The 25,142-nt window shown below is 28.0% G+C and overlaps 3 protein-coding genes, 1 long non-coding RNA gene and 1 other non-coding gene across 7 annotated transcripts; 2 read left to right on the forward strand and 3 right to left on the reverse strand.

Annotated features, from left to right (window-relative positions):
* Positions 1–20: 20 nt before the first annotated feature.
* Ts (Thymidylate synthase) lies at positions 21–2,017 on the reverse strand. The gene is made up of 5 exons (XM_015511438.2): positions 1,708–2,017; positions 1,491–1,650; positions 1,223–1,402; positions 689–1,035; positions 21–441 (listed from the first exon to the last, which is right to left on the reverse strand). Exons 1-5 carry the CDS (start codon positions 1,708–1,710, stop codon positions 232–234), a joined length of 900 nt encoding a protein of 299 aa, XP_015366924.1. The 5' UTR covers positions 1,711–2,017; the 3' UTR covers positions 21–231.
* A 197-nt stretch (positions 2,018–2,214) lies between these two features.
* On the reverse strand, positions 2,215–2,287 carry TRNAA-GGC (transfer RNA alanine (anticodon GGC)). Its single transcript has one exon. It is a non-coding gene; the product is annotated as a tRNA-Ala (tRNA).
* A 1,692-nt stretch (positions 2,288–3,979) lies between these two features.
* Positions 3,980–8,080, reverse strand: Elp4 (Elongator complex protein 4). 3 transcript variants are annotated; one of them, XM_089225694.1, is made up of 8 exons: positions 7,749–8,079; positions 7,254–7,289; positions 6,985–7,100; positions 6,649–6,868; positions 6,104–6,342; positions 5,833–6,021; positions 5,373–5,513; positions 3,980–4,296 (listed from the first exon to the last, which is right to left on the reverse strand). In XM_089225694.1, exons 1-7 carry the CDS (start codon positions 7,876–7,878, stop codon positions 5,412–5,414), a joined length of 1,032 nt encoding a protein of 343 aa, XP_089081820.1. In that variant the 5' UTR covers positions 7,879–8,079; the 3' UTR covers positions 3,980–4,296; positions 5,373–5,411. The 3 variants fall into 3 exon arrangements, with proteins under 3 accessions (XP_089081820.1, XP_089081819.1, XP_089081821.1); XM_089225693.1 differs by having other exon boundaries at positions 5,381–5,513; positions 7,749–8,078; XM_089225695.1 differs by lacking the exon at positions 3,980–4,296 and having other exon boundaries at positions 5,204–5,513; positions 7,821–8,080.
* A 1,953-nt stretch (positions 8,081–10,033) lies between these two features.
* TfIIB (transcription factor IIB) lies at positions 10,034–11,374 on the forward strand. Its single transcript, XM_015521935.2, has 2 exons — positions 10,034–10,187; positions 10,265–11,374. The coding sequence occupies exons 1-2, from the start codon at positions 10,082–10,084 to the stop codon at positions 11,182–11,184; spliced, it is 1,026 nt and encodes a 341-aa protein (XP_015377421.2). The 5' UTR covers positions 10,034–10,081; the 3' UTR covers positions 11,185–11,374.
* A 5,726-nt stretch (positions 11,375–17,100) lies between these two features.
* Positions 17,101–24,725, forward strand: LOC149055905 (uncharacterized). Its single transcript, XR_016191723.1, has 5 exons — positions 17,101–21,459; positions 23,312–23,479; positions 23,560–23,619; positions 24,480–24,559; positions 24,637–24,725. It is a non-coding gene; the product is annotated as an uncharacterized LOC149055905 (long non-coding RNA).
* Positions 24,726–25,142: the final 417 nt, after the last annotated feature.

Genomic DNA, 25,142 nt, shown 5'->3' on the forward strand with positions numbered 1-25,142 from the left:
AAAAAAAAAATATGCCAAGATTAGTACTGCTCAAATGCTTAAATTTTATTTTTTTTAATTATTTAAAAGCTGTGAACGTCTCATATAAATTTTTAATTACTATGTATACGTTGTTCAACTGTTATTTGAACAAATATTATGTATGCATATATTCAACTTAAATTAATCAATATAAACTATTTTATTAAAATATATGTTGATTTCATGCATGTATATTCCATACTATCCTCTTTATACAGCCATATCCATTGATATTTTTGGGTACGGAACATAACCATTTAATGTAAAGTCACTAAAATTGAAATCATCTATTCTTTTGACTTCTCTATTGATAGTTAGTGTGGGAAATTGTTTAGGTTTCCTTTGAAGTTGTATTTTGAGTGCATCAATATGATTCAGATAGACGTGACTATCGCCCAATGTGTGAATAAATTCACCTGGCTATTTTTAAAAACAATAAAATAAAATAAACTAATTAATTATGTAATTTATGATAGGTATGATATCATTGTAGTATCAAACTATCAACAAAAATAATTATGGGTTGCATCAACATAAAATTTAAAAAAATGATTTAGTGACTGATAATAGATCCATTAAACAAATACATATTTAAATCTGACCTCAGCAAGTTACTATAAAAAAAGTGATTGTATATTTAATTTATCAAATACTGCTTGATATTTACTTTCAATCCGGTGACATGGGCTATCATGTATGTAAGTAATGAATAACTGGCAATATTGAAGGGTACCCCTAGACCCATGTCAGCCGATCGTTGGTACATTTGACAGGACAAATACCCATCGGCGACAAAAAACTGTACCAGACAATGACATGGTGGTAAGGCCATTTTAGGTACATCGCATGGATTCCATGCAATCATAAGCATTCGCCTGTCATCAGGGTTAGTTTTGATTGTATTGATGACGTTTTGAAGTTGATCAATGCCTTTCCCTGAGTAATCTGTGTGTACATCTACATACTCAGCACCGTAATGTCGCCATTGAAATCCATAAACGGGTCCCAAGTCACCTTAATGTTTTTTTGAGTTAATAAAATTTGTAAAAGTACTGTATAATATTAATCAGTGTAAGGAAATATCTTTACATAAATCATGATCATACAAATGGTAGATATATTGTCGTTTATATTAAATCATCATTATTCACAAAACATTTGTATGTGTCTACATTTATGTAATCATAAACTTCCAGATTACCTTCTTCACGATTGGTAAGTCCAATTGAGTCTAAATATGAACGTGTGCTGTTAGCATCCCAAACTTTTACATCTTTTTCAGATAATTCTTTAGAATTTGTTGATCCTTTAATAAACCATAATAATTCTTCAACGACACCACGCCAAAACACCCTTTTTGTTGTCAACAGTGGAAAAACACCTAAGTAATTAGAATCAAACATTTTGATAAAATATTCTGAAATATTCGTTGATAACTATCTAAATCATATTGTATTTATAAATATTACCATCCATTAAATTGTAACGCATTTGAGCGCCGAACAATGAAAGTGTGCCAACTCTAGTTCTGTCCATTTTTTTGTGTCCTTTTTCTAATATTTTTTTTATATGGTCCAAGTACTGTTGTTCATCTTCATTGTTCAAATTCTGTTTAAATTCTGAGTCACCCTGCAAAATGAAAAAATAAATGAAATTCGATCTATGCCAACAGAAATAAAAACGTACCATTTAAAAAAAATAAAAATTAAACAAGGTTTATGACTTCAGCGCAGCAAAACAGTCGTAAACTACGAAAACGAGGACGAAGATTACACTACCACAGTCAACAATATCATAAGCCATAGAACTCATAAAAGGTACTGAAGGTAGTGCAACAAGTGGAGAAAATAAACGTCCGTTAACGTATTATTATCAAAATCTTTAAAACCTTATCTCATAACTACAAACTAGTGGTGGGCATATCCGGATTTCAAAAATCCGAATTATTCGGATTTGTCAAATCCGGATTTCACGGATTATCCGGATTATTCAAGTAAAATTATTATAGTAAAATTACTCAATGTTAACACGTTTGATGCAACAGAAATACTATTCCTACAAATATGTCTCCACTCTCCACTTGATAATTTTTATTTGATAATTGTAAAAGAACATGTCCGAGTAAACAATTAATGTTGTAAGATAAATTTAACTTATGTTAACTTCTCCCGGGGAAAATAACGTCAAAAATCTAGCCGCCGGACCGGGAATCGAACCCAGGTCTCTCGCTTGCCGGGCGATTGCTCTACCACTAAGCTACCCGACCGCATAGACCTAAGACGCTATTATCCCCAAGTTAACGGATGTTTACATTTATCTTCAAAAATCCTTTTTCAATAACCATCCGAAGGTCATGCAGTAAAGATTAATTAATTGGGTATACACTATACTTGTCTATTTGAAATGTATACATTTCGAACGATTATTATGATACGAACTTTGATATAATATAACATTTTTTTAAATTTTCATTATAATAAAATTATTTATTTTACCATACATTAAAAATATTTGTAAGTCTGAAGTCACATAAAAAGCAAATCCATAAATCCGGATAATTCGGGAAATCCGGATAAGAATTTGATTCAAATCCGGATTTGGATATCCGGATATTCGGATAATTCAGATATTCGGATTTCATGCCCATCCCTACTACAAACTGTCAACGGTTCGCATAATCATTATTCACTAATCAAAAAATTTATTTTTCTCGAGAGGATCGACTGGATCGAGTGGATCGTGAATCGACCATCGAAATTCGACATAAGGATTATAAAATTATTTATTATAGATATATTATATATTAAAGATAATATCTATGATATCGATGTCGATTGTCGAACCCTAAAGAGTAGAAACTAGAGTAATCCTTTATTATATTTCAACCATGCTCCATAGTATAAGGAAATATGATTCAAGATTTTCAAGGAAGAAATTGGAGTGTATTGATTTAATTTTGAGTGTTCAAGAAGTTATACGTTTAATGTTCATCATACAAGCGATATGTACTTAGTCGATACGTATCGAATTATTGAAAATTTTGTACATGTATTTCATATTATACCAAAGCTAAGTCTGTGGCAACAGTTAAATGCATTTTCATTTTTCAATAACATAACATTAAAATAGTTTAAAAGATATTTAAACGTAACTACATAAGTTCTATTAAACAAACATTTTAAATGATTCTTACAACGTATTTTTTCTTTCAATACATTTAGTCATATTTTGGGTACACAATATCATTTATCTGACAGTCATCATTCGATTTCCAGGATATTAATTTAGAAAAAGAAACAATGACAGCATTTTAACATAATGTCTATACTACAACATATTGCACGCTTCGAAAACTTGGCGCATGGTGATAGATAGACTATAAATTAACTGGTATTACAATTATTACAAAATATTGAAATAATAAAGAACGGTCTCTGTTGTTGTGATCAGCACAACACACGACAATAATACAAATATATATAATTCGGATTAGTTTCCACCTTTGTTTAGCTATTTGTTGGGGGAAATGGTTTGTTTGGAACACGTAATGTATGTGTGGCAAGGATTTGTAGATAAAAACCCGAAAGGTCACCCATCTGGGTGCTAGCGACACTGGCCGTTACGTACACTCAAAACGTTTTCACAATTGACGCACCAACTCAAGCAATATGGCACATATATTTATCTATCAGTGGCATATTTTGGATTTTGTAAAGTGAGGGATATAAGTTAGCAAACATTACATTTCCCTAATAGAAAAGGGTTGTTCATTTACCATCGAAATCACAATATTATAAATAATTAACAAATAAGAGACCAAGGAAAGATCTATCCCTTATATTGATAGGTTTTTGAAAAGTTTTGTTAGCTATACTGTTTTTATATTCCTAGCTACTAGTTTACTGTAGTGTAAAAGTAAACAAACTATACATTGTTAAAAAAAAAATTTATATAAATATACAATTATATCTATTTATTTATTTTATTTTAAAACCTATTAATTATCCAAGAGTACACAGACAAATGTCATAATAATATACAGTAATGATTATACACAATAATATACAGTATACACAATACTTTACAAACAACGAATAAAAATTATGGTTGACATATGACTGAATACAATATATCGTTTAGTAATCCTTTAATTTCACGTAAACGACAATACAGTGAAATGGGTTCTATTTTTATAGCAGTATTGTAAATGACCATTGGCATTTTGGCAATATTAAACATTTTGTTCATTCTTTTTTATTCTGCCGTAGAAAAAATCTATGTCAAAAGTCAAAAACTTAAAATTATTTATGGAACTTCATAGTTAGGTTAGATAAGTATTTAGATAAGAAGATAAGATTAGTTATAGTTTATAACAAAACTGAAAACAGCTCGAACCACCTACATGTTCAGTGTTGGATAAATTACTTTTAAGAAGTAATGAAACTATGTTACTCGTAACTTCATATATAATTATTTAAATTACATATGCGTTCCCTAAAAGCGGTGTAGTACAAATTAAGTGTAAATATTTTACAATTATAGACTGCAGACTGGTAAGGTAGAACTAGTAACCACAGACTTTTAGGTAGGTAGGTATATCGGTTTTAAACAGTCTTGTTAATTATTTGAATACTTGTATTTAAATACTTTTTATTTGTATTTATATTCAAGAATACTAAATACTTTTTTTAATTCTATAATTCTAGCCCAATTCCATTTTCCAATATTTCATATGTACTGTTTTAGATTTTGTTTTGGAAATATTATTTTATAAAGGTTCTAACTTCTGAGAATTTATAAAAAATAATTTTCCATAATTAAATAAGTATAAACTAAATAAAAATAAATATTTCAATATAAAATTTATTATACTAAAAAAAAGAATTAATTGGAGTATTTTGTATGATCAACATATTTAAAGTATTATCAAACTTTTAAATAATATTTACTTGATTGAATTGTCTAAATTACGTATTACCCATATATTTTGTAATACTTAATAGTTATTTTAAAATTTAAATGATCGTGTTATGACAATTTAAATATGAATGATGGTATTGTTGATGGTTATAATAATATGATTGGCAGTCACTTTTTTAATAGATTTCGTTAACAGATAAATAGCAAACATAATTGTACTATTCATATTTTTGTAACAGAAAATAAATGAAAAACCACAAGCTCAACTTCTTAAATTTATTTTAGGTGACAACCTTTAGACATCAATTCACCTAAATACAAATTGTTGGCATACTAATCTTTAAAATATTTTTGAGCCCATAATATACATAAATAAATATATAAAATATAATAAACCTTAATGTACAAAAAATATTATTATATTTTTATACCTTTATACCTTTAAAAATTGTAATTTCAGGTTAAATAAACTAAAAATTTAATACAGAAGCTGTTGAAGCGCATGACAATTGCTTAGTATGAACATTTTCAGTATCATCACCACTGTTCAAGCATGGAGGAAGATGTAATTTCTAAATAAATTAACATATTTTATAATTAAAATTTGGTAGAGAATCAAAGAGGAAAATTAAGTGTTCTAAAATAAAAATTGTAATTACCAGAGCTCTGATTCAAGTTGTAGTTGTAGACATAAATATATGTCAAATAAATGTATAATAGTAAATTAAGATCAAATTTGTTTTTACTGAAAAATTATTTTTTATTTTTACTTAAAGCGATTGATATTCAATCATGAAATTCATAGCTCTGGTGATATGCATAATCATCATTATTAGATAATATAACATTGTTCAAGGTCTTTAAGTGCTTGGTTTAAAATATTTATAATACCTCAATGCATAGCTTTTTTCTTGTGAGTTTTGTAGCCCAATCTACAGACAGAGGTTCATATAAAAAGGTGTTAAATGACGCTAATTTACCAATTATAAGCTTCCCATTATAGTCCGCACATGAACTTAAATCCATTGGTTTGAAGATAAGTACTGTATCCACAAAATGTTCTATTCGACATTTAATCAACTAAAAAAACAAACAAAAACAATATGTTATTTTGATTAAGTATTAGATTAAATATTAAGAAAATAAACAAATAAATTCTTACATCATCAATTATATGAGCTCGACATGTTATAAGACAAGTAGCATACGAAGAACGAACAAGAATTCTAAGCTTGTACAAAAATGTAACCACATCCATATCATTAGAATCCCAAATTGGTGAATAAAAATTACTAATTGTTATTCTTAACACCCGTCTTTGTTCAACAGGAATTTTTGTACTAAACCCATCTTTAATTATAATTGAATTTATGTGTTCTAGTAGCTCGGAGTAACTGGTACCTGGGGGTGAAATAAAAACAAAATAATGCTCAAAAATAACTTACATAATGACTATACGCATCAATTAAATAATTTTTTTTAAATAATATATTGGGCTAATTTTATTTTATATTAATAAATGTACTATTCCTATAACTATCAGAGTACAAAATAGTTCAAATTGTTAAATAGTTAAAAATTAACAAATTATCATAACATTGTATTTGATTAATTAGATAACTCTGTAAAAATTTAATTTTTTAAAGTATTGTTTATGGATTAATAAGAGCGTGGAAAATATCATGTTTTGTGAAAAAATAAGGGTACCTTGTGATTTTTTACCAGGCCAATATCTAATATTTGGTAATTCATCAACAGGAATTTTAGCTGACATATCAAATGTATGTCCAAAAGATATTGATGTATGATGTGGTTTAGAGTCATATATAGGATTTTGACTATAGCGCCAAGCTATTTTAAAATCCTCAGCAATAACATCAGTTGGTTGAAAACTATCTTCTTGAATTGGTTTTGGTAAATCATTTGCCTAAAACAATAAGCAAGTTAGACAATTCATAGTTAAGTTATGTAGTTGCTATTTGGAATTCTAAAAAAAAATAATATTAATTTATTCATAGTAAACAACAGAATAAAAAAAATTACAATTGCTTCTGGTTTCTTTTCGACATCAACAATTAAAATAGAATGATCACATACAACTCCTTCAGCTATAAAATGTTTTGTTACCAAATCTGCATTTAGGCCATAATTTTCTTCTTCTACAAGGAAAAATAATAATAATCCAATTAAAATAATGTCCAAATGCAATAAGGATGTAATTAAAAAAATATATTTGAAGTAAATAGTTATCATCATAATATTATGTATGTAGCCTAAGTATAGTATACATAAAAAAAGTTGTCAATACTTACCGACAAGAGCCACAGTGCCTATTGGAATACCTCCATCTAAACCAAACCAATAATTGAAGAAAAAAATTAATTTGTTATGAATTTTTTTTTAAATTTTAACAACATATTTATCGTAACTAGAATAAGAAATGAGTATATAAGAGATAGAATAGGAGTGGCTCCAATAGTTGACAAATTGTGTGAGAATAGGTTATGATGGCTAGTAAATGTTTTAAGAAGAGAAAAAACTGAGGCAGTTTCAGTGACAAAGAACATGAGTGTGGATTGAAAAAGAGGAAGAGGAAGACCGAAAAAGAGATGGTTTGAAGTTATAGAGTGCGATATGAAAATGACTGGTGTTTGTGAGGAGAATGCTAAGGATCTCAGTAAGTGGAAATTGAAGACCAGGATAGCCGACCCCAAAAAGTTGGTAAAGAAGGCGAAGGAAAAGAAGAAGATTTATCGTAACTCATATTATAAGTAAATATGAAATATTGTTCATATTTAATTCCTTACCCAAAACTGCGTCTAATGATACTATTCCAGTAGAAATTAAAATTTGATTTTTAGTCACTGACGTTTTTGTACCTTTTAATTTTAAACTTTTTCTTTGGCTGATGGTGTGTGATTGCAAGTTCAATGACATAATGGGATATATGTCGGGGGGTTCTACACTTATTACAAAATATATTTATTCTGTGACATAAATATTAAATAAATAAAAACAAAAAATGGGTCTAGCAATTAAATTATTAAAATAAATAATATTTATAATAATTGGATACACATTTGGAAATTTTTTTTGAGTGATTCGAAAATGATACTTGACTACTTGAGTAATGAGTAGGGATGGGTTACAGTTAGGCCCCTGTGATAAGAATTGGATCCCTTGATAAGAAATTATAACTGTTAATCTTAATCAAGAGTTCGAACCCATAGAGTAATATATAATAATAATAATATATAATATATAGTCTGTGGTCTAACCACAAATAAAAAAAAAAGCGGGTAAGTCGTGGATGTCGCTCTGCTGTACAGTAGGTTACAAGTGGTCAGTAGGTTACTGTTATGGATGGAATTAAATTTGAATCCAATGATATTATTATTATATCATTGTATACGAAAAACGATTCTGAGCGGAAACGGTTTATCTGTCTAGGATATATTATAGATTATTAAAAATGTTCAAATCATAGATTTAAAAAGACAAATTTTTTATGCATTTCTAGTTTAAAATAATTTGCGAATTTTCTTTATTTTCGTGACTTTTACATATGTTGTCAAAATTCAAACTTTGAATGCTTATAAAAAACAATTGTGACTATATATTTATTTTATTTTTCAACTGCTATTGTAAAAATATGTTAGGAGCCTTGTATTAAATGTTCAAATCTTAGATATAAAAGGAACATTTTTTGTGAATTTCTAGCAAAAATTAATTTACGAATTTTCGTGATTTTTATGTATTTTGTCAAAATTCAAACTTTGAATGCTTGTAAAAAAAAATTATGACAATGCATTTCTTTTATTTTGCAACTGCTATTGTAAAAATATGTAGGAGCCTTGTATTAAATTTTCAAATCTTAGAATTAAAAAGAAAAACTTTTATGAATTTCTAAGATAATTTGAACATTGTCGTAATTTTTACGTATTTAGTCAAAATTTAAACTTTAAATGCTTATAAAGAAATTAAACAATTACATCATGAATATAATTGACACTGATTTGAATGAGTACATAAAAATTAAAAAGCATTAAGAATAACCATCTAAATCTTGTGCACATGAATATTAGGTCTTAAGAGGACGTGATACCCGCATATGTTGACTCTGTCTTACTAGTGCATTATATGGTAAATTTTACGTTTAGCAGAACACGTGTAGCTCCGTTTGCTTAAAAATTAGAGTGAATTGACCTCTTATAAAATTTAAAGGTATGATTGTTATCTAGACAACCTCATATGCTTTTTATTTTATTTAAATTTTAAAGAAAGTTATGAGTATTTTAAGATGCACAAAAAATTTACAATTTTAAAATACTCATAACTCTCTTTAAATTTAATATAAAATTATTTATTTAATTATTTAATTATTAATTTAATTTAATTATTTAATTATTAATTTAATTTAATTATTTAATTATTAATTTAATAAAAAAAGATAATAATCTTATCTTTAAATTTTATAAGAGGTCAATTCACTCTAATTTTTAAGCAAACGGAGCTACACGTGTTCTGCTGAGCGAAAAATGTACCATGTTACGCATTTGTAAGACAGGGACAACACATGCGAGTATCACGTCCTCTTAATAATCATAATATAGATGAAGTCTTGTGTCTGATAAATGACTCAATTAGTAGCTTAGATATAATATTTAGTGAAACTTGGAACAGCACGGGGTTTGTACCGCAAGGTATAACTGGTTTTTCGAATTTTAAAAGTAAAAATAACTTTAACCAAAATGATGGAGTTCTTATCTATATAAATAATAATCTTCATGGTATATCTGTTGAACAACCATTGTTCTCTGAGGCCAGTTGCTTAAAAATAAATCTAAAAGCAAATAATAAACAAATTACGATACTAGCCACATACCGTTCCCCAAAATCGAATATAAACATTTTTCTATCTGAACTGAATACTTCAAGGTAATTATAATTACCTTGGAATACTTATTTACCTCGGGTGTCTTAGAAAATAATTGTATATGGATTGGTGATATAAATATTGACATAAACATAGACCTTATACTCAGTATAAGGTCTATGGACATAAAACAATTTTTATAACATAAAGCCGCTAATCATCGCATTATCATTGTTATATTGTTATCATGTATATTTTCCACGCATGCGCATTTGTTATCATAGTTGTCGGGGATATAGCCACAGCGTATTTTTAATTTTATCCCTCTGTCACCAGAGTTCAGACTTCAGAACAATGTCGAAAAATCTAGGTGAGTTACTGAATTCATATTTAAGTATTGTGTTCTTTGTGTTATGCTATGATGAAATAAATTCATGTTTGGTTTAGTGCAATGCCAACAACACCCAGATGCACCATTGATTGAAGATTACAGAGCTGGCGATCAAATATGTTCCGAATGTGGTCTTGTGGTTGGTGATCGAGTAATAGATGTTGGTTCTGAATGGAGGACATTCAGTAATGACAAAGGCAGCAATAGTGCTGATCCTTCTCGTGTTGGAGGGGCAGAAAATCCATTGCTCAATGGTTCTGACTTGTCTACACTGGTTGGTCCTTCTAGGGGTGACGCATCATTTGATGAGTTTGGTGGTATGAAGTATAAAAATAAGGGTATGGTTTGTTCAACCAATCGTTCACTACTTAATGCCTATAGGGAAATTGGCCTTATGGCTGATCGCATAAATTTGCCAAGGAATATAGTGGATAGGGCCAATGTACTATTCAAACAAGTGCACGACGGCAAAAATCTTAAAGGTCGATCAAATGACGCGATTGCTTCAGCTAGCTTGTATATTGCTTGTAGGCAAGAAGGAGTACCACGTACATTCAAAGAAATATGTGCTGTAAGCAAAGTTAGTAAAAAAGAAATCGGAAGAGTTTTTAAATTAATATTGAAGGCGTTGGAAACCAGTGTTGATTTGATAACAACTGGAGATTTCATGTCAAGATTTTGTTGTAACTTGGGATTACCAAACATGGTCCAGAGAGCAGCCACGCATATTGCTAAAAAAGCAGTAGAATACGATATTGTACCAGGTCGTTCTCCTATATCTGTAGCGGCTGCAGCAATATTTATGGCGTCCCAAGCATCTGATGAAAAACGTTCTCAAAAAGAAATTGGGGACATTGCTGGTGTTGCAGAAGTCACAATTAAACAGTCATATAAACTGATTTTGGCTAATGCAACTTTACTATTCCCAGAAGACTTTAAGTTTGTGACTCAGATTTCTGATCTTCCAACATCCTAAATATTCCTTATAAATAAGTAAGTATTATTCAACTAAATTACAGTTATGAAAAATCCTACAAATATATATTTTTCATAATTTTACCGTACAATTTATTTTTATTAAGGTTTGGACTAAAAAATTAAGATACATGTGTTGTTTGTATTTATATTTTTATAAAATAAACAAATATTTGTCTTTACTATATAAATTATTTTATTAATAAATAGCACAATACATGAGTAATACTACTTTGTAACAACTACAAGTACCTAAATCATACATTTTAGAAATATACTAAGTAGTAAGTATAAAATAATAGCTAATAATGTTGAGATTTTTAAGACTTAAACAATTTTGATATTGTTAATTATTATATCCCAGACCGCCGTGGTTAGGAATATATAAAGAAAAGAAAATGAAACATTTATGTGATCTACCGGATCGTGTGACCTACCAAATTGGGTATTCGCATAATATTTTTAGTGAAGTTAAAAATCATAAAATCATGTTATACTATCAATTAATTTATTAGTAAAACAATTATAAAATAATACAGGATTATATTTGATAATGTAAAAATCAGCTTAACAAAATATCAGTAAAAAAAAAAATGTATGAATATTGAATACATACTTCTATAGCAATATCATATCAAAATTATTTTAAAAATGTCATATAACTATTTGTTTAAAAAAATTTTTTAGCAATACACTTTTTGTACATCTCTTAAAAATATTTTTTTAAATATATCCTGCCTGTTAATGGATCAGTAAGGCTATAAAATAATAAATAATCGTCTTATTGGTAGGTCACATACTAAACAAATACCAATGTTTCTTTTAAGAAAGATGTTAGTACAACGTGAACATTACACAACAAAATATAATATAATGAATATAATCTTTTATTTTTTTGCTCGGCACTCATAAAAATAAAGTTTTTCGATTAGACAATTTGTTTTCTGTTAAAAGTTTTAACCATTAACTCCCTTTTTCTTTTTTAATATCAGTCTAATTTATTGCTGACCAGTAATCATCTACTAAATTAAATAATTGAACTGAACAATACTAGTAAGTCATAAAGCATGCCATATTAACCCAGGTACAAAAACATTGCTTTAGTAAGAAAACTTTTGAGTATTTGCTAAATTTTAACTACCTACCCAGCAAAAATAGTAAAAACAATAGTATACTAGTATAGTGCCTACTGAAGAATTAAGGCTGTGTTATTTAAGCCAAACTTGAAAGTGAGCATTTGTTCACGTTTTTATGTGTTATGAAATTATAATGTCTATAGTTATAGGCAAGTTTTGGGTGTTAATGCAATAAAAAAAGGCATTTATTTTATTATTAAAAATAAAACAAAAATATCTTAAATGTTTGATTTAATATGTAATTTTGTATTTTTGTATAAATTGGAGTTGAAAATAACTATGATACTAAATGGCATTCAATTATTTTTTGATTTTTTGGTTATGGAAAGAATTACTTACCTTGTTATAATTTTTCAATACTGGGTTATAAAAATGGAACATTTAAAACATTTTCAAGTGGAAGATAAAGTGCAAATTTTATATAAGATACATTTTGTCACATAGGCGCCCGTAAGGGGTGGGGGGGCAAGCTAAGGAATTTGCCCCCCCCATGGCTTTTTCAAAATATTTTTTTTAATTGAATGTTTTAAGATAAATTACTATATACTATACAACAAATTGAAAGCGGTTTTAAAAATAGTAGGATACCATTAGAAATATTAAAAACATTATATTAGATTTAATTGATCTAATTAATAATAACAAATATTAAGAAGAAATTGTTGATCGTTTCGGAAGAGATGTGAGACGATTACAATTTCTTTTTGAGAATTAGTTACCTTCACCTTTTACTTATATCTATGTATCTAATACCTATAAAATAAGTTGTAATATGTTATATAGATCGAACACACACAATTATATGTAAAAATGTCTGTTACTAGTTCAAAAGGTGTAAAATTATCTTTAAAATTTTACCATGTAAAAAAAAAAAGATAAAATAAAAATTTGGTGTAAATTTTAATTATCTAGATTTCATGATTATTTGTTTTTGAATTAAAACAAAAAATGAAAATATCTTTTGTTGTACAAATTTGAACTTATATTGCTCTTAAAAATTTAATTTGACTTTCCGGTAGACGTATTTTTATTTTTTTTATGTTTTTTTTATTCATAATATATCAAATAATTGTTAAGTATTATGTATAATTCACATAACACATATTAAGTATAATTATAAGTTATCGATCATACAATTCTTTACAAATATTGCAAAACCATATATTTTTTTGCCATATTTCTGTTTTATCGGACACGCTTTTTTTTGTTGCAATTATTCTTAAAGAAATTTATGAAGTTAAGTATGCTGAAAACGATAATGAAATCAGAATTCGGAGGACGGATTTAGTATTGAAGTTATACCTAATCGGAGTTGCAACTATATATGATAACCTTTAATACCTATAACGCTAAACGAAATTTATATTGAACTGTTGCGTAATAGTAACTTACTAATTTTGCTCAACTTTAAAGCAACAATAAATTATCTATTCTGTGTTATGATAAAGATAACCAAGGCAATAATTATAATTAATTCGTAAGTAGTTAAGTGATTCTTTTGTTAGATGCACTGTGTCACTGTAACATTTTACATTTGATATCATAATATGTGGAAAACATTAATTGTATTAAAACAAGTGTTTTGTAGACATTGTAGACTTATAAAATGTATATTAAGGGGCTTCGATACCCTTTGTTTTTAAGAGGACGCTACACTGGTCATTTTCAGCGGTAAAAACACGTCTACCAAAAACAAACGAAATGGCATCAAAAAATGGTTTTATAGGAAAAATACTCATAATGAAATTTATAGAGAACAATATTTAGGAGGGTACCTCATCGGTGTTTTTTAAAATATCAATTAGTAAAAAAGTTACAGTTATTTAAAAAATGTAAAAAAAAAGGTTTTTGTCCCTTTAATATCAAGCTGTGTATTTTAGATTAATACAAAACCCCAATGAGGTTCCCTCCGAAATATTATTTTCTATAAAATTGATTATAGGTATATTTACTCTAAAACCACTTTTCAATGGCTTTTCATTTGTTTTTCGACAGCATGTTTACGTCGTTAGATTTGATTTTTCATTGCCATCATGTGCTGCCACCTACTTGTCGTTGTGACGGCGGCCGCTAATTCCCCCCACTACGCCAAAAAGTTAATTCAACAATGACTGTCTCATGCGGTCGGTCGTGGGTCGGTTATCGGCAACGACAGACGCTTCTGAGAAATGAGAATAGATTATGCGCCGATTATGAACCAAACCAAAATTGTTCCTAATATGGATTATTGACATTATAGTAATGATAATAATGAAAAAATAAAATTATTATAATTATGCGATCGGCAATCATAGACGGCATTCCAACACTGACCGACTGGATAACTCTTTGATTTGGTTCATTGTTCAATAATTTTTATAATATAATTACTATGGACATTCTAATATTTTCAGACGGTAGGTACATCAAACTTCAAAATATGCATCATTCAGCAATAATAAATTCAAGTACCTAATCATATTAAATAAATATTCAAATTAATTGAAACAATTACCTATTATCATTTATTATAATATAATTATGACTATACCCCACAAAAAAAAAATATAAGTTAATGTATTTATAAATATACACACCGTACTTATTAATTAGTGATTACGAATTCCGGACAGCGGAAGTAACAATACGAGACTACCTACTAATAGCTGTATTTCCAGAAATGTGTATAACAATTAAAAATAAATATTGAAGTATAATTTTATTATTACTATAACTTTATCTATAGTAATACTCAAATATTATCATAAAGTAAACTCTGAAAAATAACCATTCCTTCTGGATGATTCAACGTGATCAAATCAGTTGTAAACATTTTTGTGACTTTTTTACAATTATACGGTTGTTGTACATTGTACATTATGGCAAAAAAAAAAATGCGCTAAAGCGTACACGGTCAACTAAAAATATGGTTACTAAGACACTTTCACAAAAACGATCAAAAAACCCGAGGTAAGTGCCCTAAATTACATATTATTTATTTTTAAAATTAAAACCATATTGCCAATTTAATTTTAAATTTAAAAACAGCCTAGAACGAAAAAAATTGCTCTGTTGTATAGTGTCGAGTCTCGATCGTACCTCGTCATAGAGAAGGTCACTGATTTTGAAATGTCGATAAAAAAATGTTATGCCACCCAAAAAATTTAAAAAATGTAATACAAAGAACTTATTGCAATTGAAAAATTCGTTAGAACTTTGAAGTTCATATTTTAACATATCCGTCAACTCAATGACGAGGCCAACGCGATACCTACTATGCAGCAGAGCGGTTATACTAATTTTTTTTTTTTTTAGTTATGAAACTTTAGAGGTGATGTTGTGGACAACATCACATTCAATGATCTTGAAGAATCTTCGCTGCAAATTCGATTCAACAACGTTGATCAAAATTCGAGGTAATAACATTATTTTTAAATAGCACCTATGTACATCGTCGTGTTTGTTAATATAACATTATAGAAACAGTTATATCTAATTATAATAAAATATAAAATATATAGTATATATATTCATAATTTTGCAACAATATAATTTTTTTGTTAATATTAGTTTTTTTGGAAAAAATCCTAAAAATACCTATTAAATTATGTATTGGTACCTATATTACGATATTTATAATATTTAGATATGTTGAATATAGGCAATTCGAATTCAATTGCCATAGTGCGTGCGTGCGTTCTTCGTCGTTTTGAGTTTTTTTTTTTTCGTTTCGATTCTGAACGAAGTGATGAATGTATTGATTTTACAATGATGTGTGTTTTTTTTTTGTCTGTGTACAGCATAGCTAGTCGAAATAATGCTTAAATTTCAAACTTTGGAGGTGGTTTCTGATGTAAAAGTGAATATCCTTGTTGCATTGTAGAGGTCTAAAGTAAACATTTTCCAACAGTTTTCAAAAAAGCGGGATGTCGCTCTGCAGTACAATAGGGGGTGGGGTGGACCTCTGACTAGGGTAGGTTAAATTTGAATGCAATGATAGGTATCATTGTATACGAAAAACGATTCTGAACGTAGATGATTTGTCAGTCTAGGATAATATATTATATTTAAATATTGTCATATATTCAATTTTGAAACAAATATTTTATTTTTCAATTAGGACGCATTTTGCATAGGCATGGTTAATCAATTTTTCCAAAAACATTGAATGTAGTTATCATAATTCATAATACCTTATTATATTATCATAGATATACATATACCTGATTTGAGGCAAACATATGTTGTTTTATATGTCTATGGTTTGAGGATAAATCGTTATCATTACGCGATTTCATAAAAATTTAAAACTCAAACGCTCAAAACATTTTTCCTATAATGACGCTTCAAATTTTCTCTATAGCTATTTGACAACTGAAATTTTCAATTTTTCTGAAAATTTTTTTTTGAAGTGTTGATACAATTTTTTTGGCCCTATCAAAATACTTGAAAATTTAATACAAAGTTCCTCATAAGTTATTCATATAGTGATTAAAAAATTACAAAAATACATAGGCACGATTTTTTTTTATTAGCATTTGAAGTTCAAATTTTGACTAAATACATAAAAATTACGCCAATGTTCACATTATCAAATTATCTTAGATCGAAATTCATAAAAGTTTTTCTTCTTAATTCTAAGATTTGAGAATTTAATACAAGGCTCATAATATATTTTTACAATAGTAGTTGAAAAATAAAAGAAATATATATCCACATTTTTTTTTTACAAGTATTTAAATTTAAATTTTGACAACATACGTAAAAATCACGAAAATTCGCAAATTATTTTAAGCTAGAAATTCATAAAAAATTTTCTTTTAAAATCTAAGATTTGAAAATTTTTAATAATCTATAATATACCCTAGACAGATAAACCATCTCCGTTCAGAATCGTTTTTCGTATACAATGATACCTATCATTGCATTCAAATTTAACCTACCCTATAGTCATAGGTCCACCCCACCCCCTAATGTACAGCAGACCGATACCCACTTATCCGCTTTTTTATGAATAATTTTGATAGTAAGTAAATGTTAAGGCTTTAGTGATCAACCACATAGCTACTGACTTCGTCATCTTTTTTATATTTATCTTATCGAAAATGTGTAATACGTCTGCACTCTGCATCGATTAGTGTAAATATCATAAAATGTGTAATAAAGCAAGCAAGTGACTACACTGGTAGCTAGTAAGTGTACTTAGAAAAAAAATTGCATAGTTTTAGTTGAGCAACCTATCGATTTTTAAAATTTTATTTCCCAAAATGTGTGTTTTACGGTTCTTTATAAGAATGCAAAAAAAAGCCCGCTCAAACTTCGTTTTGAAGTTATTGTCGATTTTGTTTTAAATACCTACTTAGAATTGAATATTTTTAATTATTTTTTCAAAATGTATGGTTTTTACTTTTTTAGCGCTTAATAAATTGGTAAATTCTAAACTTAGCTAAAATACTTACTTTTGAAGTTTTTGCACGTAAACATTGAAAAAAAACACAATTTTTAAGATTCATAATAAATCATTTCTAAAATTAGCTAGAATCAGTTTGTTTAATATTTTTATTTTTACTGTGTACAGTTTTTGATGAAAAAGTTTTTAGTGAAGTCAGAATTGTGCTATCTAGCTTAGTTTTAGAGTAACAGCCTTACCTAACAGGTAACAGGTTTTTTAATAAAATGTATACCTATACTATAACTAATATTTGTAATTAATTAAATAAATAATGTGTTATAACCGTTATAACGACCCCATTTTATACGCGATTCTATTTCTAATTCTATTTTTTCCAGTGTCGTTACAATCGCACTTATCGCAATTTCCTATAGACTGGCTGGGTAACTTTTGTCTTTTAGTCAAGTTTTAGAACAGTTGGACATTTGTCATTTAGGGCGGGTTGCATAAAGAACTGTCTGTAAATTTGTTACCAGCCCTGTAATTTACCGGCTCTATAAGGTTTTTAATGATTGTGTAAACGATTCTCGGGTTGCATAAAGAAATATAAAATTATTAATAACCGTGGTTACCAAATAAATTAAACCATATTAAACCAAAAAATTGTGCGTAACCGCGTAGGTATATTAACTTAAAAATATTTTTTATTCTTTAATAATCGCAAAAACTAAAAAATATATAATATAAATTGAATATTGATAATCTTTGATAGTAAAACTTGTTTATCTTATCATAATAATAATATTATATTATTTTAACCGATCTGTAATTAGTTACAGAGCCCAAATCGGATCTGCAGTTTACAGGTCCGGTAGCCGATAATTTACAGAGCCGGTAACTTTACCCGCTTTACCGAGCGTTCAAGCAACACCTAATTTTATTTACAGATCCGTTAACGTACTTACAGATCTGTAAGTAGTTACAGGACGTTTATGCAACCCGCCCTAAGTCACATTAGTGATTAGTCACGACCACGCTGTCACGCTGGTAGTAGACAGTACTGTCTAACCTTGTTATACAGTTACGATTATTTGGCAATGGATCTGTGAAACTTACCTACAACGGAATAAGATTCCGTAGCTTTTTTCAAGAAAAATACATTTTACCACATAAACGAATCTGTTTGAACGGTCACAAAGCGAAACTCTATTTTGGTAAACAAGTATTTTGGAAGTTTTACTAACGTATAAATTTGACATATTCTACTATCACATATTTTATTTTATTTTATTTTCATATTATCAATAAATACATTGGCATTAGCTTTGGGTAGTTTTTTATTATAATAAACATATTAAAAATATGTTGCATAAAATACTATGTATTCGAAATCAAGGAATCCCGGAATAAAAATCCCCGGGAAAAAATAATAATGATAATAAAAAATCCCCAAAGCAACTAATTAGTATTTAAATTATAATAATAAAAATAATAATATTATCTTATATTATATCTTTATACCTATATTATTAATTAATATACATATATCATTGAAATATGCAACAAATATGTAGTAAAAATCATTAATATGTGCAACAAATATGCATTTACAAAATTTATATTTAAAAATTCAAAGTTGTACTAAGTATGAAAAAAATATAAAATAATAAAATATAAATGTATAAATAAGAACACGTATAAATAAATACATAAATATGACTGTTATCGACTAAAATGTTCACATTCATACCACAAATTTAGTGTGCAATAAGAAAGCATTTTACAGATAAAAAAGGTTCGCGGGCTGCCAGTTGCATAGAGCAATAAAATGTGAAATTGGGAAAATACAAGTTATAAAATAATTATTTACACGTCTATCTATACGTTATTATAACGGTTACGGTTAGTACATCTTCAGTTCCTGTTAAGTAACTTTAATTTGTGTGACTGTGCGACTTAGGGAATCGTTAAATCTAATCAAGAGAACGATAAAATTTGCTTAAATGGTTATACTTATGTACGCCAAAAAGACTGTAAGTTTTTTAAGAGATAGACGTGTGCAAAATATAGTTCATTTAAATGTTTAGCTATTTTAAAAACATCGCATCAAAATAGTAATCCAAGGGATATCCATGAACACAATCATTCTGCCGATAAAAATGGTAAGATTTATTTTAATTATTTTGTCATAATTAATTTGAGATAAACCTAGTTATATTTTAAGCTGGTAGGTAAAAACATTTTTGCCATTTATTTAGGCCATTTTTTGACGATTTTAATGCATTTTCTTAGTTTTTAGAGAATCTTTTCCAATTTCGTTCATGTTATGAACGAAAATTGTTGCGATTAAAAAGAAACTTTCTGCAAACTGCCGACGGCGACGGTACGAATAATAAATTATATAGCACGACAAATTATTGTCGATAACAATATTTTATCATAAGCCTCGATAGGCACCTATTACTGAATTAGTATCAAAAATATCTAGAAGTAATACCTGAAATAGTTACCAACTAATATATTAATATACATACTTTAATAGTCTAATATACTATAACTAGGTATATTATTATAATTATGTATCTTTTTGTATAGTTGCTTTGGGGATTATTTTTCCGGGGATTTTTTTCCTGGGGATTTTATTTACCGGGGATTTTTTTTCCGATTACCAAATCAAGGTAGTCGCGACGAGTCGACGGTAGGCGCGATAACGCACAAGTACCAACTTTTCTCCGGCAGGCATTAATCCAAACATGGCATAGTTTTTGATCTTTTGAAAATTTATGATAAGATATGTTAGGAGCCTTATATTAAATTTTCAAATCTTAGAATTAAAAACAAAAACTTTTATGAATTTCTATCTAAGATAATTTGAACATGGCCGTAATTTTTACGTATTTAGTCAAAATTTGAACTTTAAATGCTAATAAAAAAAAATCGTGACTATGAATTTCTTTTAATCTTCAACTGCTATTGTAACAATATGTTAGGAGCCTTGTATTAAATTTTCAAGCTTTTCTACCCAACAAATACATTTTTATCGATATTTATTTAAAAAAAATTAATAATGACCGAAAATTGCATGGTGGATAGAATATACTTATATAAACATTCGGTGAAAATTGCATGTATCTATGGCCATTTGTTTTAAAGTTTAATCAAAAACCAAAATCGAATTTGTAGAAAACTGATGGTGCGTAAAATTTCCCGTTTTTCCCTTAATTTTTAGTTTGTGTTTCTCGATTATTTAGAAAAGTACAAAACCTTGTAATTACAAGTAAGTCGTGTAATAATTATTGTTTGATTAATTATCATTAGTTTAATAAAAAATAATTTTACAGTTCCTCATTACGTAAAAATACTTTTTTCTACAAATCACATTTGTCCTTATTAAATATTTGTGGATTCGTAAATCTATGGTCGATAAACTGTCCTTCCTTGGTCATTCAAAAACAGCTTCGATTAGCAAATCAAACGGTGGTCGATTGGAGTTCGTTCTGCAGAGAAGTGATTTTCGACCATATGATAAAAAAAAAAAACAATTGGGAGGCATCGGAGAAGTCGTCGAAATAGACGAATCAAAATTTGGACGCCGTAAATATCACCGAGGACACCGGGTAGAAGTCCAGTGGGTATTTGGCGGATATGAACGGGGAAGTGGAGATTGCTTCCTATAATTCCAGTGGAAGACCGAAGCGCAGAAACTTAGGTGCGCATAATCGAAGAATGGATAAAATCAGGCACGACCATTATTTCCTATTATTGGAAGGTACGTATTATTTAGCACTATAATATAGGGTGATCGGTCAAAACAAAATAAAATTAGAAAAATACGAAATAGGTAATAAATAAAACCGTCGCCGTCGTTTTGATTAGTCATAGATAGTAAGATTTCTTATCGGTACCTATAACATTTTATAGTCTTGATGTATAACCACAAATAGTGTATAAATGGTCTTACCCGTGCCACTACTCTACAACTTGGTGATAAATTTGCACGTTAAAGTTTGTTATTTAGCATAATTTATAATATCGAATACCTACATGGAATTACCATAACTTTTGAACGGTAAGTTTCCGCAAATTTTTTCGAACAGTTTTGAATTCAGCATGAAAAAACACATATTTTGGGGGAAAAATAGGGTGTCCGGTAAAGTAGATGTATACCGCATGGCGATTAGGTATATTATTATATTTTTTTTTTGGCTGCATAGTGCATACTAGACACTTGTTGCGGTCATGACGATTTTTGAGATAAACAGATATAACAGTTGCGGTCACGCAAATTTAGGTAATATCTTAATTGCGGTCATAGCTTTATTACACTTCAATACTCAGCGAAATTTATATTATGTGATAAACATATTTTTCGATATAATGTACACAGCGTTTATAAATAAAATAGATTAAATTGTATACACCGATCATAGTTTCGAATATTCGAATAATTTAAACATAAGTATCAACATTTTTAACCATACCTACACAATAAATAATAGTGTGTAGACAGTCCTAAACAGTATGTTATATTTTCGATATAAATGGGAAGGAAAATGTTGATTGATACATTTTTCTAAATTAAATAAATAAACGAAATATTAATTTCATATTTAATTATTATATAAACTATATATTATATTATACTATTTAGTATACTTAGTTATTATTATTTGAGTGACCGCAACTAGTGTGTAACCTTTTTAAGGGGTGACCGCAACTAGTACGCAATTTTGGATTATGACGGCAACTAGTACACACCGTTTTTTTTGTATCTTATTCATACAAGAATATCTAATGTATAATGTAGGTAATCAATTAGGAAATGTATATAAGTACTAACTTTTTTTAAGACTAATAAATTCTTATTCTTTTATTTTAATACAAAAAATGTAAAAATAATAAATATTACAGAAAAATTAATCTCGTAACAATAGTTGTGGGTGGTAGGTATTTTCCGTAAATTCGTAATCGTCGTCGTCAGTCTTTTATTCTATTATATATGTGTACAATTCATTTAAATAATTCATTTTTATAATTTTATTTTGATATGTATATTAAATATTCAATATGTAAAAGTAATTTTTTGGTTATCAATTAAACCTCCCTTCAATACTTTTATCGTGAAAAAAATTAGATACCTATATGTTGGCTTTCTTCAGGGTAGTATATTCTAATAAAAAATGATAGGAACATCATTGGTCATAAATTCTTATTCAAAATAGGTATTCAATTAATGTGCTGTAGGTGGTTAATAAAAAAATATTAATATTTACTATTACCTATGTTAACAATTTTCTATATTAGGTATATATATTCTATATTCTAATATATGCGCTTAAAATAATTATTGTATATTATATATATGTATATTCTTAGTAAATTGACAACTCGAAATTTTTTTTATTCCCTTAGAAAAATAAATTATATATAAATAAATATAAATTCGAGTTAGACATTTCAAAGAAAATTTTTATCTCCCTCCTACTTCGAGTTATCGCTACTCGTCTGTATATAATAAATAAACCGGAATTTCTTTTGCCGGACTTTGGTTAGAACATTGCCACTCGATATCTGCTTCCTGTTTTTTTTTTTTAATTAGGTAATATAACAAATTATTTTAGATGTACAATCATAGCAATATGCCGACGGCTCCTCCCATGGAGTTTGTAGAGCCATTTTGTTACCAGCCACAGCCGTAACAACAGTCGCTGAGTTAGTAATGCAGCCGCTGTACTACATACTGCCGCTGCAGCCACAGCCACACCGCCCACACCACATTAAAAAAATTAGTGAGTTAAATGATTTAATCAACTTTAGTTTATGACGTAATGTACCAATATTAAAACATTTTAATTATAATTGATTACAGATTGTTTCACGTGCAAAAAGCTGGGGCATAAGGCTGTTAACTGTTTTTGGCGCAGATAGGGTATGTTGATGCATATATATTTGAAAACACGTGTGTTTTTTTGGCAGAATTTCTAATGGGCACTCGTATGTTTCTGCCATGCCCGGGTGGGTAGCTCTCTCTGGGTCTCTTCCATAGACCTTATACTCATAAGGTCTATGGTCTCTTCAGAGTTCAGACAGTGTGAACTGCCCATGACCGGGATACGAACCGGCGACGGTGCGCGTCGTGACCGATGCGTAAATCCGTCAGTCTTTGCGCCCCCTCAAATAAGTTTATTTAATGTAACATTTATAAACAACAACATATGCCTATAATAAATATATTTATAATTAATATATTACATTAATATCAACCATTATTCAATGTTTTTTTTTATTGATTCAAATTAACATATTATTTACCATTAGCATGCCACATGCCCACATGTATATATATTATATTTTGATGTTTTTTATGCTCTTTTAGTTTCTATAAAATCTTAATAAATATACATTAAGTCATTAACATTATTATAATAAAATAATTGAGACAAATAAGTAAAACAACAAATTCTTATATTGAATAATAAATATTCTCAGTAAATAAAACTTAAATTTTTAATCTCATAAAATATCCATGACATTAATTCTAACTTCGCCAAACATAACATTAATAATAATTAATATATACATTACACTTAATACCTAGGTGTTATATTTAATGATTTTGATTTTTTTAATTGAAATAAGCATATTATTAAACATAAGTACTACCTAGCAAACATATATTTTTATATTTTATACCTGTTGTCCGTGAATCTAAATAATAATAAAAATATTATCATGATGTTAAACTACTAAAAAGGTACTTTTAATTCATTGATTAAATCTATGTTTCAGAGAAACTACAACGATCACCATTAAAGATAAGACAACCAGGCCAAAAAATAAAAGATTGGGCCGCTTTAGGACCCCATGTTGTAAGTTTCAAATACATTTTAGTATACAAATACACAACACTGTTGAAAACAGAAATTAATAGTATTTTCTTTTTTAGATGATCCAGAAATAATTGAAAGAAAAAAAATTTGTCAAAAAATAGGTATAGGTAATTATTTTAAAAATAAATATTATTTGTAACAAAAACTTGACTTTTTATTACCTATACCTATATGAAACCTAATTTCAAAGAAAATAGGAACAACAATTTAGTTTAGTAAATTACTTGCAAGTGTAACTACACTTACACATTCATTATTAATTTTTATATAAAAGGTAGATGGTTTAACTTTCAGATTGGGTACAAATTTGTTTTTGTTTTTTTAATGAAACAAAAATAAATAATTTATTTATATAGGTAAATAAATAAATATAATAATATAATATGTAAACAATAAATTATCTAACGATCAAATAATCTAACAGAATTTATAAATGACCCTAACAGAAACAGATTTTACTTTCTATAAATTATTATTTTTAAAACGATACAAAATTAAGTTAACCTGCAATAAGTAATAACCCTGTGTCATGTGATCTACAATAAGTAGATTTGATAGGAAT

Source organism: Diuraphis noxia, unplaced genomic scaffold (assembly GCF_037042655.1).
Source record: "Diuraphis noxia isolate RWA-SAM2 unplaced genomic scaffold, SU_Dnox_SAM2 contig0004, whole genome shotgun sequence".
NCBI classification, from domain to species: Eukaryota; Metazoa; Arthropoda; class Insecta; order Hemiptera; family Aphididae; genus Diuraphis; species Diuraphis noxia.

What these genes read in the sequence shown, in the direction of transcription:
- TfIIB (XM_015521935.2), top strand. Translation starts at nt 10,082, where the DNA reads ATGCGCATTTGTTATCATAGTTGTCGGGGATATAGCCACAGCGTATTT. An exon ending in AACAATGTCGAAAAATCTAG is followed by an intron (nt 10,188 to 10,264) that starts GTGAGTTACTGA and finishes TGTTTGGTTTAG; the next exon opens with TGCAATGCCAACAACACCCA.
- Ts (XM_015511438.2), bottom strand. An exon ending in GCGTTACAATTTAATGGATG is followed by an intron (nt 1,403 to 1,490) that starts GTAATATTTATA and finishes CTAATTACTTAG; the next exon opens with GTGTTTTTCCACTGTTGACA. An exon ending in CCCATGTCACCGGATTGAAA is followed by an intron (nt 442 to 688) that starts GTAAATATCAAG and finishes TTTTAAAAATAG; the next exon opens with CCAGGTGAATTTATTCACAC.
- Elp4 (XM_089225694.1), bottom strand. Translation starts at nt 7,878, where the DNA reads ATGTCATTGAACTTGCAATCACACACCATCAGCCAAAGAAAAAGTTTA. An exon ending in AAAAGAAACCAGAAGCAATT is followed by an intron (nt 6,869 to 6,984) that starts GTAATTTTTTTT and finishes TTATTGTTTTAG; the next exon opens with GCAAATGATTTACCAAAACC. An exon ending in GAAAAAAGCTATGCATTGAG is followed by an intron (nt 5,514 to 5,832) that starts GTATTATAAATA and finishes TAATTTATTTAG; the next exon opens with AAATTACATCTTCCTCCATG.